Source organism: Anoplolepis gracilipes, chromosome 3, assembly GCF_047496725.1.
Source record: "Anoplolepis gracilipes chromosome 3, ASM4749672v1, whole genome shotgun sequence".
In the NCBI taxonomy this organism is placed as follows: Eukaryota; Metazoa; Arthropoda; class Insecta; order Hymenoptera; family Formicidae; genus Anoplolepis; species Anoplolepis gracilipes.
The window spans coordinates 12089283-12105072 of NC_132972.1; the positions used below are offsets into that span (position 1 = coordinate 12089283).

The 15790-nt window shown below is 34.8% G+C and overlaps 3 protein-coding genes across 10 annotated transcripts in view; 2 read left to right on the top strand and 1 right to left on the bottom strand.

Moving 5' to 3' along the window:
• Positions 1-152: 152 nt before the first annotated feature.
• Positions 153-5540, bottom strand: LOC140663361 (rho guanine nucleotide exchange factor 38). Of its 2 annotated transcripts, none has more exons than XM_072887443.1 (9): positions 5322-5540; positions 5060-5237; positions 4758-4876; positions 3229-4674; positions 2941-3090; positions 2093-2713; positions 1818-2000; positions 1139-1729; positions 153-1062 (listed from the first exon to the last, which is right to left on the bottom strand). In XM_072887443.1, the coding sequence occupies exons 1-9, from the start codon at positions 5409-5411 to the stop codon at positions 868-870; spliced, it is 3573 nt and encodes a 1190-aa protein (XP_072743544.1). In that variant the 5' UTR covers positions 5412-5540; the 3' UTR covers positions 153-867. The 2 variants fall into 2 exon arrangements, with proteins under 2 accessions (XP_072743544.1, XP_072743543.1); XM_072887442.1 differs by having other exon boundaries at positions 155-1062; positions 1127-1729.
• A 56-nt stretch (positions 5541-5596) lies between these two features.
• On the top strand, positions 5597-7888 carry LOC140663364 (putative GTP-binding protein 6). Of its 4 annotated transcripts, none has more exons than XM_072887456.1 (4): positions 5597-5865; positions 6213-7245; positions 7353-7542; positions 7639-7888. In XM_072887456.1, exons 2-4 carry the CDS (start codon positions 6220-6222, stop codon positions 7863-7865), a joined length of 1443 nt encoding a protein of 480 aa, XP_072743557.1. In that variant the 5' UTR covers positions 5597-5865; positions 6213-6219; the 3' UTR covers positions 7866-7888. The 4 variants fall into 4 exon arrangements, with proteins under 4 accessions (XP_072743557.1, XP_072743554.1, XP_072743556.1 ...); XM_072887453.1 differs by having other exon boundaries at positions 5598-6031; XM_072887455.1 differs by having other exon boundaries at positions 5598-5966.
• Positions 7889-14081: 6193 nt separating this feature from the next.
• Positions 14082-15790, top strand: part of Plexa (plexin A) — a 256742-nt gene continuing 255033 nt past the window's right edge. The window contains exon 1 of one of the 4 annotated variants that reach the window (XM_072887441.1): positions 14082-14121. The gene's annotated coding sequence lies outside the window, so the exon portion shown is untranslated. Of the gene's footprint in view, positions 14122-14157; positions 15165-15790 lie in introns of those variants that run through there. The other 3 variants (XM_072887436.1, XM_072887440.1, XM_072887439.1) reach the window with 3 other exon arrangements.

Below are 15790 nucleotides of genomic sequence, written 5' to 3' on the forward strand. Positions count from 1 at the left end.
TCTTAATTAAAAGACTGACTTATTTTCTTTTTTGTATCGTTTTTATTAATTTCTTTGTTATAAATATTCATATTAGAAATAGATAATTTTTTAAAAATTTAACATTGCATGTACTAATAAAGTACATGAAAAATTATACCTAAAAAATCAATAAAAAGATACAACTGATAAAAACATGAATAAAATATATGAATAGAAAAAAAAGATCACAATATATGTATATACCTGATATGTGGTGTAGGCTACTTATATATATTAAAAATTGTAGAAATGTTCTATTGGGAAACTTTGTTTTAAGCGACAAGATATGCACAATTTTCTTTGTTATAACATTGATTATTAAGCTTATATGGTTGAAAATAATTTAACCATCAACAGGGAAAGCATGTTTCCAATAAAATATTATGTACACTTATATACACGCATATAACAATTACATAATATTGAAATTGTTGAGTATGTAAAAATCTTAAAGAATATATAAATCCTTAAGCAAGTTCAAGTCTAAATATTAACAAGAAATTTAAAAAAGTTATCTTGAGTATTTCTATAAATATACATCCTGATAAATAACTTTTTTTTAATTCGAGGCTTAATCATGCTGAAATAAAGCTTCTTTTTGTACATTTCAGTTAGGTAAAAATATTTTATAGGCTACTAAATTGAAATAAGCTTGTGCGCGCACACGCTACTACTACTAATATATCTAATATTTTCTGGAACAAAATCCTTAAATTATATAACAGATTGGCATTGTATAATGGATGACTGATTTCTCAATTAGATTAATTATCATAATTTTACAGCGAGAAACTTATAATAATATAAATGTAAAACTTGTGCCCTAAGTTTGATTTCATTCCATCATTATGGCTTTGATTTAATCGATGAGCTTAAATAATTCCGCGGAACGTAACCTTGCTTACCGTCGCGATTCTCTACGAGCCACCATTCGTCATTCCCTTTCTCGTCACGAGGTCTAAGAAGTCGAAGGGCTTGGCCGTTAGTTATGGGCAACGTGCCCGGTATGTTTCCAGCAAAATCGTACATCGCGTAGTAAAACTAAAAATCAAGTTATATTAATAGAAAAATGTTAGAACGCAATCAAGGATATTAAAATACTAACTTCACTAAATACATTCTGATAAACTTGAGCTCTCGGCCTTTCTGACACGTTGCTGTAATGGTGGCTTAGTTTCGATTCTTGTTGTTCTAATGAAAGTAAATCTTGCAGATGCGATTGAGACGTTTTCTTGATCTCCTTTTCTGGAGAATCCAGTGACATCAAATTTGGAGGACTGGAGCTCTTCCTTCCAGTAACAGCAATATCCATCGTGGTTTGATCGTGGTGCTGATTTTGTCGCTGAACCGGTCTCAATTTTTGAGAAGGCACAAATCCTTGAGTGACTCCAGTGTCGACGTACCATCTCGCCGTGTTTCCCATTGGATCCTGTTTCTTTATTACTGCAATTAACATACCTCTCGCTGCACTTACATCGAGCGTGGAACTACTGACAATGTCCTCAATCACCACGTATAATTTGTCCACCGTATATTTCTCTCTAAGCAGGAATCTTTGCTGTTCCGTTTGTTCAGACAGTTGCGATTTGATTTCATCTATTTGAGGATTCGTGCCAGCAAATGCTAAACGCGTTATTTGATTCCATATTAAATTATGATTCACAAGAAATGATTCCAACACATCTTGCGACGATAGATGCGGCGATGTCTGACAAATAAAAAAAAATTATTTTTTATTCACATATTTACTTCCAATTTCAGAATTAAAAAGCAAAGTTTTATCCAAATATTTATACCTCGCAAAGAGTCAGATATTGCTTAGTAATTCTTCCACTTAATAATTTTCGAGCGCTGGCAAAGGACCTTATGCAATTAACTAAAATGTTTGTCGCCGCGTCTATTAGTATGGGTAATTCCTCGATCAATTGTTGATTCAATGCTTCGTAATTACTCTTAGCAGTAAATAATTCCTCTTGTATCTGAAACAAAAGGTAAAGTAATACATAAACAAAAAATCTACATCTCGCTAGTCGTTCATAAGAAATAAATACTAAATTATGTAAACAATTACAATTTTTGATTCTTTATATTTCTCACTCTTAGAAATAGCAGCGTCGTAGTCCAGCAACTTATCATGTCTCTTCGCTACCAACATCGCCGGTCCTTCTAACAGCGACGCTAGGGAATGCAACGGTGCACTGACTCTTTTTTCGATACAGGACTTAAAGTCCTGCACATATTGAGTCCAAATTATGGATCTTATGTTTTGTAGCTTTTTCATTTCGACGGTGGGAGATTCTTGATAATAATGTACCAGGAATTCAGCTATTACTTCACCAGATATAGCTTCATCACTCAAATGTGTGGTACACTGCTCAATATCTTTAGTTAATTGCCATGTACATTTTTCTATGGATCGAAAGTGTTTCTCAAGCTCTTCAAACTCGGTGTCACTCGCAATATTTGTTAGTCCCAGACTCGCCGACAATCTTGTACTTAGCCTTGTAGACATTTTTGCTACAGAGTGCATATTTAATTTCGACATTTTGCTAATTAAAGTATTATCGTTTTCTAAATATTTTGACACAATATCTCTTCTGCGTTTATATTCATTGATGTAACTAGCTACGTTTGTCATGGCTTTCCACGCTTCTTCTATAGTTGCTTTATCCGGATGATTATCTTCTGTACACTAAAAATGATATTTATATGAAAGTATTGTATTTACTTCTGAAAAAAAATCTAAGTTTATTTTTGCTAATCTTGTTGAAATTGATATATACATATATCAGTTTTTATTAACATCTCATTAAAATGTTTACGCATTTTAATGAGATGTTAAAATTGTATTTACATTACTTTTAAAATAAACTTACTCATACACTTCTTATGCTTTATATAATTGATGCAATTACTGACCTTTATTAATTCATATAACATTAGTGGGTATTTCAAAATTCTTTGAACTGGTTTTATCAGAATGGAGCTCATATCAAAGCAAGCAACTTGACGACGTAATGTCTCAATACCTTTGTTAAATACTTTCATAATCTCTTCATTATTTTCATACTGAAATAGAAATAGGTGAGATTTATGTAATCTTAGAATTATGTAATCTTTAAATTATAAATTTTTCGTATTATATGTAGATAGATAAGCTTAGAAAAATTATGTTTATTTTACATATATAAAATTTTTTTTAATTACCTTTTTTAATAAAGCTAATGCTGCTTCATGATTTCCGCAATACTTAACATAAACATTTTTTAATTTCTCGGACATCTTTACAAAACAAGGCCCAATTGTTTGCAAGCTTTCATCACAATCTTTCATCGCTTTCAAGATCATATCCAATAATTCCTCGGCGACATGAATAACTTCCAAAATATTCCCAAACAATGTAACGACATCGATTCCTCTTGATCCGAGAAAATTTGGATCATGCAAGTTAAACGTTTCGTACGTTAATTTTAAATCGCGAACATATTCCTTCTCTGTTATAACCAACTCTGATATTACATTTTGTCGTTGATCCGCACGTTTTTGTCTTATATCGACTGTATTATTAATTGCAGATTCATTTTCTTGAACAGATACTTCTACATTTGCAACAGCTTCCTTCTGTAATGGCACTCTACCTGGGGCCGGAGCTGGCGGTGCTGGCCTATGCGGTTGCGACATTCTCTTCGGCTTTTGTTCTTCACTTATGACATCGTTTGCTTCCTTATGTCTAATTAAAACAAAATCTTCGAATTCTTCCAAGTTCGACTCCTGTAGGCTATCTGATGAATGTTCGGACAAGCTCAAATATTCTCGTGGACACAAACCGACTAAGCCACTTTTGTTCTTCACATTTACCCAATCCTCATTAGCCATTTCTACTACGGTGACAAATTCATCTTCGTGAACGCTCAAATCACCGTCCATCTGCGCGTCAAAGGTAAATAATACTTTTACAGTAACGCCCGGTTCCAGAGCATCTTTTTTTGCAGGCATAACTTCAGACTGGACTTGGCTCTGCGTGATTTCCGCACAATCGACTATAATATTAACGTAAGACGATGGAAAAATGCCTTTAGTAGTGTCGATCATACCCTCCATCCACTCAGAATCAATGTGCCTGATGAGATGCACCACTTCACCTACTCCGAAACTCAATTCATTTGGAAACTGTGCATTAAATGGATATAATGTTATGGCATACGGTTTAACGTCGATAAAATTCGCATGAGTATTGCATTGTATGTCTTTTGCATCACTGATTGTCGATAAGGTCTCTGGGAATAAATCAAAATAACTTGGAGCAGGCTCGTCAGGTAGATTCATATAAGAATTTATGATAGAAGTTTCACCAAAATCTTTATAAATTATGCCACCATATGATGTTGAAGAGGATATAATATTACTCTGTGTTGCGCATGTTATTTCCACTTGATCAACTGTGTCTTCATCTCCATCTATATATGATATAAATCCTTCTGGAAATATACCTTCCCTACCATCTTCTGTAATTCCACGACACCAACCATCATCTAAAATTTCTATAACAATAACAGTTTCTCCCGCAGTTAAGTCCAACTCTTCATCAAGTTGCGCTTTCAATGTTGTTTTAACCTTTGCTTTTTTTCTTATTGATTTCTTTTTCATTGTTTTCTGCAAACAAATATTTCGAATAGAATTACGAATACGGTTTAACTGATAGGCAATGTTATGTATATATTATCTTTTTAAACTACCTTTATCAATGTTGTATCTAGTTCCCATGTATGTGTTGTTGGAAAAATACCATTTTTGGAACTTGTTCTGCCCATGCACCATCCTGAACCTATGTCTCTTATTCCAGTTATAAGCTCTCCTATTCCAATGAAAAAGAAACATATAGTTTCAATTGTCGTTTCCATCCCACGCTATATTAAAAACTTTTTACTTGATATTAAAAACTTCTATTAAAAACAAGGCTAATTATAAATTCTTTAAAAAATGTGTGACTTTATGGCAATATTGTTACAGCATCTTTGACAATTTTTAATAATTTTACCTTGTGCAAAGGATAAATCTCCAGTTTCCTGTCCAGGAAAGTCAGCTATAGCGACAAATAATCTTTCTGTCTCACCAAACTGAGGGAGTTCCACTTTATGTAAATGACTGAGAGGAAATTTGCCGACCCTATCTTGAGATTGACCAAAACACCAATGCTTGTCTATAATCTCATGTACCTAAAGAAGAATGACAAGCCATATACTATTATTTTTCCAGCTGTTTATTTTTTACCAGGTTATGTGACACTTCACAACAAGTACCAAGAAGTAATGTCCTTTGGAAAGGCTCAGCTCTCCATCGACAGTAGTGAGGAAATCGTGCAACACCCTTGCCAGTGTTCCCGGCTCCATTTCCGCTGCGACGTAGTCGCAGTCGTTGGTCGTTGATCTCGAGATGCTAAGGTTACTACGCAGACTAACTTCATAAGCAGAGAGCAGAGAGCAGAGGCGCACAGGCACAGCACTGCCTCCTGTCAGCTGAGCCAGTGCTCCGATAAGTGGTTGTCACGTGGCATGCTTGTGTGTATGTGAATCAAATATCGATGCGATCAGCTGTGTTGATACAGATTGCCGGTGTATTGGCAGTGCTAAAAAAAAATCCACTCATATACATATATTTTTATTTATATGTATAACATACTATTATTTTAAAAGAAATGCAGCCACACTCAACTGCAATTAGCTGATCCAAGAAACAGTTTTATAATATTTTCGTACAATTCATCGCGATATACACATATTTTAATATTATGCGTGTGTAGTTCTGATGAGAAAGATTGCATCATACAGTCGTCAAATATTAATTGTGAGCGTATATACGTGCATATTCATCTCGCTAGGAATAAAGTTAGAATAACTAACCTAACCTCGCACGAATGAATAACAACAATTGACAATAACACAATTGTGAGTGGCAATGTAACTTGCCAGTATTTATAATTTTCTACGTGTACTTATATCAATTGTTTATCGTACGTATACATAATTATTATGTGTGAATAATATAAATGAAGTGAAATATTAATGCACAACATCAAGAAGGTTATGTGTTTTTATATACAAGACAACAAAATTGTCAATATTAAATATTTTATATAATTCATACAATTAATTATTATTATATTAGATATAGAATATCTAAAATTTTTCTAGGTGTAAAATGCATTGCGTACGTAAGATTTTAAATATTGCACAGTGCAATTTACAAGTATGTAACAAAACCAACACGATCTGTAAAAGATCAGGAATATTGCTTCAGGATATTATTTACCGTTTCAATCATAATTCCGAAGAATATATATCTGCAGATGAAGAAAAGGACCAGGAAGCATATGCCGAGATTTCCAATCATTATTTAGGTACTACAGTTGAAGGACATAGAACATTTGTTTTACAGCCATATATTAAATGGGGTAAAGACAAGAAAAGAAACACTTCGCCAGAGCTACAAATGGCTGAAGCTGTAGCACTCATAAATACTCTATCTAACTGGTGTGTAGTTGGAACAATATATGCCCCATTACTTTCATTGCAAAAGAAGCGTTTGTTAGGTACTGGATCAATGGAAAACTTGAAGAAAGAATTAAGTAAATGTGAAAATCCAACTGCTATATTTGTCAGTACTAATCTGCTACGGTTTATTCAAATTGCTGAATTGGAAAAAATTCTTGGTCTACCAGTATACGATCGTTACTCCATAGTTATCCATATATTTCGTCAACATGCGAAAAGTGGAGAAGCAAAACTGCAAGTAGCTTTAGCAGAAGTACCATATATCCGGAAAAAAGTATATGAAACGTCTGTGACTCGCTCTGGTATAATACACATAACAGAAAAGACAAAAATGATGTTTGACAGTAGAGAAAAGAAATTAAAAAACGAATTGAAAAAGTTACAGCAGCATCGAACACTCATCAGAAGTCAGCGTAAGAAGTATGGTTTTCCTACAGTTGCTGTGGTTGGTTACACAAATGCAGGAAAGACTTCCTTAATTAAGGCACTTACAGATGACAAATCTCTTCAACCTAAAAATAAATTATTTGCAACCCTTGACACAACTGCACATGAAGGAATTTTACCCAACAAATTAAAAGTATTGTTCATGGATACTATTGGATTTATCCAAGATGTGCCAGAAACTTTGATCGAACCATTTCTTGTAACTCTGGAGGATGCCATAATTGCTGTAAGCATCATATATCTAATATTTATATTTTGATTGTCTTGATATTTTGATCCATTATTTATTTTTGTACAGAAAAAAATGTTTAATTTAAGATTTTGTTTCCTTAGGATGTTATAATTCATATATATGATGTCAGTCATCCTGATATGAAAGCACAATATCAACACGTTCAGCAAACGATAAAACCTATGTTAAATGAGGCTCATCCGATTATCGACGTCGCCAATAAATGCGATCTTGTTCAAAGCGATTGCATACCTAAAGATGCGATCGCCGTTTCTGCTACGAATTTAAGAGGTATGATTAGAATTTATCATCACTGCTAAAGAATGGAATAAATGCAATTTGAGGAGAGAGAAGAACAGCTTTTCAAAATTATTTAAATATTTATAGGGATCGATTTGTTACGCTTAAAAATAGAGGAAGTTTTATTGGCCGCCACTGGATTATTACGCACACGTATAAGGGTAGAATCAGGCAGTTCTGCAGCTAGCTGGTTGTATAAAATGACGACAGTGACGAATGCTCAACCAGATCCTAATAATGCTCAATATTTAATTTTGGACGTGCTTGCTACTTCAGTCGATATTCAAAAGTTCAAAAAATTTTTAAGGCAATAAAACATATTATATTTTATTTAAAATGTTTCATTGCTTTTAAACCATAAATTAATAAACCATTATTTAATAAACAAAACTTAAAACATTTTGTATGATTTAAAAATATTTTAATAATGTGAAAACAGTTTCTTTCACGATCAATCTTATTCATTTTATAGAAAATTCTATAGATAATTTTTTCTTTTGTATTACTGTCACAAAAAAAGTATTTTTTATTCTTATAATTCAAATATATATATATATATATATAATATATATATATATATATATCAGAAGGAAATTTAATATAAAGTAGTTTATAAATTTTATGCATATATATTCACATATTATAAATTATAATTTTTATATCATAAATTATAATTTATGGAAATTGCAAATCTAATTAATGAAATTTTAATTAATAAAATATAAAAATTACTGATTTACTAAATTTAATATAATTTATTAAGAACGTATAACAAAAAATATGATAAATGTCATTCGATTATTACTCAATAGCATATAAATTTGAAATTATAAAATCACGTAATTCTCATAAGATTATTTGAAATAGTTTAAATAAATTACACACACTACATATTACATATACATACATATACACACATTGCATACAAAGAAAGTAATTAAAAATCTTAGGAATATTCTTGGGCGCGACATGTTGCCAAGAAGTCATTGCTTTTTACGGCCTAGCATGTACACGTGCTCCACATGTGTTTTCCTATAATCGGCGTTTCTGAATGCCAGATGCACGAGACACGAGTTAAAATTTTGACTGAGATATTCGTCAGGGTTATTAACGAGATTAAAGACTTTATTATGGCGTTTAGGTACAAACAAAGTAAAAATACACAATTTATAAAGTGTTTACTTACTCTTTAAACAGTATTTTTTTAAACGCTTATTAAAGAACTTACAGTATTTTTTAAACGTTTTTTAAAGAACTTATCACTTTGAATTTCGTAATTATATCTACAAACTCATTAATTAGAAAAAAAGAAGATTCATGAAAATTTTTTTGCACACCATATCCTTACGAAAACATAGTCGTGGAAAAATGCTGATAAGAAATTTAACATCTTGAAAATATACTTAGAAATTATTTGTTTCTTAGTACATACAGTACATAGAATATATACAGACATTTAAAAAATTACTTAGTAAATTTTAGAATATAAGCGAAACTAAGTAAACATCTATTATTTTCTCTAAAATTCCACGCTTTTTAAGATTTTCCATGTGTGTGATTTTATATGTGTAAACATTAATTTTGTCAAAGAATACATTTTCTCATTTTTCACATCAGAGTAATAATCAAATCTATATTATAACGCTTTAAATATTAAAATCTTTTTAACAGAAAAGATTTTTTTCAACAAACACAAATTTTTAAACGCTTTTAATAAGTAATATTTTTATGTCTTTTTAATTAAAGGAAGAATCCTATTATATAGTGATGTGTTTATTATATCCACCAATTCTGCTTTTAACAAAGAATATAAAAAAATATAACTATTTTAACGCAGATGATGTATATGTATGAGATAAAAAGCACATTAACTTATTGAGAGTGTATTGAGAGAAGGAAAAAGTAAAAAGCTCTCTTGGAAGAAAATATGGTCTGAAATTTGGCAAACGATCAACTCGCGTTTGAATTGCCGCACAATGAAAAAAGTCGCCACTCGTTGCTCGGTATTTAATTCTATTGTTGCTGTCTCTTTATTAAGAGTTCCTTTGTTTGCCTTATCTCTCCGCTCGCGTGTCGGCGATCATCCACCGCGAGAGAAACTTTGCGATAAGGTCATCGTGATGCGATGTATAATTCATAGAGCTCGATAACTCTCCGCTTATAATGAAAAATGTCTCGAAAACTCCTTGTAACGATAAAGAGTAAAGCGAAATATTATATATTTTCCCAAGATATTTTTTTATTATATATAAATATAGATTATGTCCACTTCATGTCCAATCTAGCTTTGTTTCCTTTATCGAAATTATAATTGTCAATTCAGTACAATTATTTCGTCCAAAATTCAGTCAAGGAAACATACATATAGATAAAAACGAGTTTTGACAGTTAGGTATTACTAAGCTATTATGCGGGTGACTTTTCGACCGTAAAACTTCGTAGCATTCGCTAACTCGAGCAACGCATCATTAATATCCGGTGACGGCGCGGGACACTCTATGTATAGCTTTATAGAGTATCCAGCAGAATTAATCGCGCCGCGCGCACGCGAAGGAAAGTCCTGGATCGCGTATCGTCCTTTGGCTTCAGGAATTAATGAAGGATTGATATCACGATTATGTTGTAGCAATAGCACAAGAGAGCGGTCCGACGGTGTACCGTGCGGGCCGATCGGCAGCACGGACCGCGGTGATAATTAATTGCAGGCGTGACGGCGCTTTAACGTCGTTAATTTTCATTATCTCGATCGGAATCCGCTTGTAGCGCGGAACCTCCGCCGTTTTGCAGCTCGCTAATTTCGCGCGCGCGTTCGCCTCGTAACCTCGCTTCCGGGAAATGCATTAATAATTCTCTGGACGAGAGGAGCTTTGCGGAGAGAGAGGTAGGCAGGGGGTAGCTCTTGCAAAATTTGTCACCCGCTCGCGGCTACGGTGACGCTAATGTCGCGGCCGCTCATGCGGCCGGGATTCGTGGCATGCAAGGATGCGCGCGATGCACTTTGCGTAGTGTTTGGATTATTAAAGCGAGTCAAGTTAAACCTAATTATCACAACGTTCGGTTGAACGACAAATTTCCATCGCTTGTACTTGCTACCCGCTCTGTTGCATATTGAGACAACACAATACAGTCAAAATACTGCTGTTTATGCTCGTTCCATGACAAGCTCCACATATGCATAATTTTTTTTTTTTTTATTTTGAAAGACGTATTACTAATTTCAGATATAAAAATGGGCTAATCTTTAAGGCTCGAGTAGAATTTAATCGCTAGGAATTATTTGTATATAGTTGAACAATTTAATTTTTTGATTAAATAAAGAATAAGTTAAGTAGTTAAAATAAAAATGTATATGATTGGATTAAATGGTAAAATAATATTAAAATGTAACTATTATTTGATTATAAAAATAAGTATTTTTAGAGTACATTAATTGTACTCTATAATATTAATTATCTAATTGTAACATAAAAAAATGTTTAATACTTTCATAAATTACGTAGAACTGAATATAATTCGCGGTTTAAGCAGGTCAAATTTGCATAAGAATTCTCAGATATTTAATTCTACAATACAAATATCACTATTTGCCCATTGTATTTCCTATCGTATCAAATCGATTTAAAAAGAATGGGTGTGTCTGCGTAACATCATTTCTTCTTATTTCTCAAGCAGAAATCTGTCAGGAAAGTAGCGATAATAATAGAGGTTTATAGTACAATGGTCCATTAGATCGCGGCCATCGGTCAGCGGGGCCAGGCCCGCGTTTACTTAACGCTTTAAACACAAAGCTGCGGCTTAACCGGGACCTATTGTGCTTGCCCCCCAGCAATTAAACCAACGATTGGCTAACGAACGCCGATCGCTTCGTCGAGTGTGCGACTCGTGTAACGTAATGATCGCCACGCTGATTTGCTCGCCGTTACAGATTCAATTACGGATCGTGCCACGCGGGGCATGCCCCGGTATTTCGCACGACATGGCACGGCTGAACGTACCGAGATCAACGGCAGAAATTAAATTAAACCTAACGCCGACCATACACTACGCGCGCGCATAAATAACAAAAGTGACACCGCTATCGGCCCGGGCGACCTAACGAGTATAATCCGATACATACTTGCATCGTTTTGAGCGTCGTTCGACTGCTGTGTGCGCGATAAGTGGTGAGCTGTGAATTTATTAATTGAATCAAGCTTAGATTAAACAAAGGATAATTGATTTTAACTGAAAATCCGACTGATTATCACCGATACCCTCTGCCCAACGTAACTTTTTATTGTGTCATTTTTTTGCGTTCTTCTATTCGCGTTTGTCAAACATAACATTTTGAGATTACAGACATTTAATTTTATAATTTTTGTATCACTTCCAAAGAAAAAAAGAGAGAAAGGAAAAAAAAAATAAATAGTTTTATCAATTTATCTTTTAAAAATTGTATGAACTCTCTTCTCTTATTATATATATATATATATATATATATATATATATATATATATATATATATATATATATGTATATACATATATATTAAAAATTTTTTAAGCTCTCAAGAAAAAAAATTATATGGATAGAAAATTGAAACGTATGTGAAAAAAATGACAATTTTATTAAAATTGACTTTTTTGACACTATTACTCCAAAATTAATTTCCTTGAAAATATAAGTAGGTACATATATATTTCAGAAGAATGCAAAAAGGAGAAAAATATAATACTTCACTGTACTTCTCCGTGCATAAATTTTCTTATATCGAACTGTCGTATCTGTAAGTATGTATATGAAAGATATGAAAATATTAAGTTTAAGTACTTGAGTTTTGCAAGTGCAAATTTTCTCTTTAATTGCTCAGAAGAAGAATGCTCATAAGGTGTTCGGTAAAACAAGGTGGGGCCTGTTTTGCAGTCGATATTCGTGGCTCAGTTAGTAGCTCTCGAGTTTTAGCGGCTCGACTTCAAAGGGAGGCGAAAAAATTATGTACGCGACCGACTACTCCCTTCTTCGCGTAGGAGAATACCTTGGCGAAACGATCAACGCGATTCCCTCCTTCGCGAATTATCTTTTTCTCCTTTCTGTATGTTTCCCGTTTCTTTCATCTTCCTCTTTCGTACCTATATACGTACTCGTATAAGAGGTCGAACGTCGAGCAATGCGCGCATTTGCATACGCGCGCCCGTTCCCCTCTCGTTACGTTCACGTCCTCATCATTGCGCTTTAACGCGTGTCATCTCGCGCGTGCAGTCATTTATCGTCGAGACTTTATAGCGAGTGTCGCCCGCCACTATGTCTCCTCAATTTATAATGAGATTGAACACGAAAACCGGTCATCGATAATTATTTAATAATTGATGATTTAAAAGAAGATATTTTATTTAAAATTTATCTCTCTTGTGAGTTAAACTTTGAGAGTGCAAATCGAATAGACAATAATGATATTTATTGTTAATAGAATCTTTTATTCGAAGCTTAATTATAAAAATATTTAATGTTGAGAATATTTGCAAATTGTATAAAGCTATGGATAAAAGCTTTATATTCCGTGGAGGAAAAATTAATCATAGAATTAATTAACATAAAATAATTAATTGAAAGAAAAGTAGTGGAATATTTATATATATATATATGTATGTGTATATAAAGTTAAATTTTTTGTTTTTTTTTTAGAAATAAATTGTTTATTTCTCTTATAATATATTTTTGTTTTTTAAATATATATTTATACTTGTGTGGACAGTAATAATGTAAAGAAAAAAATATTACATAAATATATTATATAACTATATGTTATATAAATATATAATATAAAAAAATTTAATTCAATATCCTTTTTCGATTTCTTTTTGAATATACGTGCATTACTGTCTATAATTATCAATATTAATAATTATAGAAAATAATGTACATACATTCAAGGAAATCGAAGACTAGTGAAGTTAATTTTTTATATAACATATATTTATATAACATTTCTCTTTTCTTTACATTGTTACTCTCCACATAAATTCAACTTTATACATATAAAAGAAAAAACGCATTAAAAGAGAAGTAAACAGTTTATTTTCTGCAAAAAAAAACGTAAAAAATTTAATTTTAAGATTTGTTTGACTGAATGAATAACAACTTGAAATTGATTACTGTATGATAAAATAAAAACATATGCCATATATATATACATATATATATATATATATTGCCGGTCTACCTTTCGGATGACTTGAGCTTTGTAATTTGTATCAGCTTTTCTTCTTTCCATCTCGAAGACATCGAACTATCTCGTATACAAACGCAGCCTTTTTACGAGATACATCCCTGTCACCGGTGGATTGCGCGATTGGGCGTCCGCGGGCGTGGGAGCTCCGCGGGGATCACGGTATGTCGTACGGTTAGTACAACTGCGCTGGGGGTAGATCGAGGCGCGCGGAACGGCTAGTAATCGCCATAGAGTGAGAAGGGGGTAGGTAGAGGTGATAGCCGGTCGGCGCAAGCGCGACGGGGAGCCGGCGGGGGTGAGGGGCGTATCGCGGCCTGGCGAAGCCCAGTCGAGTCCCGTGAGTCCGGGCAGGCACTGCTATCGTAGGTGGCATCGTGGTGGTGGTGGTGGTGGTGGTGGAGGTGGTGGTGTTAGGCGTCGTCCGGGACCGAGGAGAGAGAGAAAGAGAGAGAGAGATTCCTCCGAGAGAGAGAAAGAGCCGCCATCGAGTACCGCCGCCGCCGCCGTCGTCGTCGTCGTCTTCGTCGTCGTCGTCGTGTTTATCGCCACCGTCATCCCGTGGCTGTCAAGGCGGTGTGTCGTCGTCATCGCGCGTTCGGTAAAAATCAAACTTTGAGAAAAGGAATAAACATCCTCCCCTCATCTTTCTCTCTCTCTCTCTCTTTCTCGCGTCGCGTGTCGAGAGAGCGAGAAAAGCAGAAAAAAGAAAGATAGAATTAATACGAGCGAATGAGCAAGTGTGTGAATGAGAGAGACAGAGAGGAGAGAGAGGAAGAGAGAGGAGAACGGTGACGCGAGTAAGTACGAAGCAGCGTTCTAAGAAGCGATAAATAAATATCCGTCCCGGTTGTTATCGCGAAAAGGGAGAGGACGCGCCTACCGGTCGTACGGCGCGTAAAGTCTCGTCGAGCTGAGCTTCGCCGGCGACGAGAAGACGGTGGTAGAGAAGGAAGAGGACGAGGAGGGGGAAGTGGTGTATGAGGGAGAGGCGACGGCGGCGAGAGCTGTCACTTCGATCGCCATTTTAGCGCCGAGGAACGGCCGCGTAGGATACGCACGTCGGGGCCAGTGCGTGCCGCAATGGATGCGCCCCTCGCATTCCGTGCCACCCTCGCCGTCGCTCAACATTCACGAATGCTTGCTACTCCTCTCCCTTCTCTTCCTCCCTGGGAAGAGCGCGTGCTAAAGTCAAAGTTCGAGGAAAGCGTGCCGCCAATGAATCGCGCGAATGTGTCTATCGCGATTTTTTTTTTTTTTTTTTTTTTTTCTTAGCTTGGTAAAATTTTAATTCGAAAGTCGATCGCTTAGCTCGCTGTCTGGAATTCATATTTCATTTGCGTCAACGGATACACGTATCGAGAGGGATGGATTAATTACTATCTCGCGTCCAATTTCCTTTTGATAGGTAATTTTTGGTACGATGATCAAAGAGAGTGACTAATTAATTTTTAATTTTATTGCAAATTTTTCTCCCTTTATGTATGTGTACTGTGAGAGTTGCAATTTTACATGTTTGGAAATGTAAGGTTCTACGCCGTTGTGCATTGCATGCGAATGCATCTCGAAGTGTGTATGTTTGTAATTCAAAGAATATTACGGATCATTAGTCTAATTCAGTTTTCGGAGTCTCGTCGGTAAGGAGCATAAGCATTTCGAGCGCGGTAAACGATTCGCGCGCTTTTCGCGACGAACTCTGAAAGTACAAGAAGTGTAGATAGCAAACGCCTAGTTAACTAATTACGAGTACTAACTTCACTCCACTTAACGATTCGAACCGAACGTTACGTTGCGTGTCGCGTACGTTAAGACTCTGCTTCTTTGCACTCGTTTTACTTTACTCGTGACGATAGTTAAAAATTTTGTGCGATATCGCGAATAGTTAATAAGTGGTGATTAGATTTTCGAAGTCCCCCCCGGTTCTATAGAAACACGCGAGTGACTGGCTCTCTGGGATCTCAATTGCAGTGGCAAGCATATACGCGTGGGTGACGTGAAATCGCGCGAGAAAGGAGCGTCGAATAAAGGAGGAGA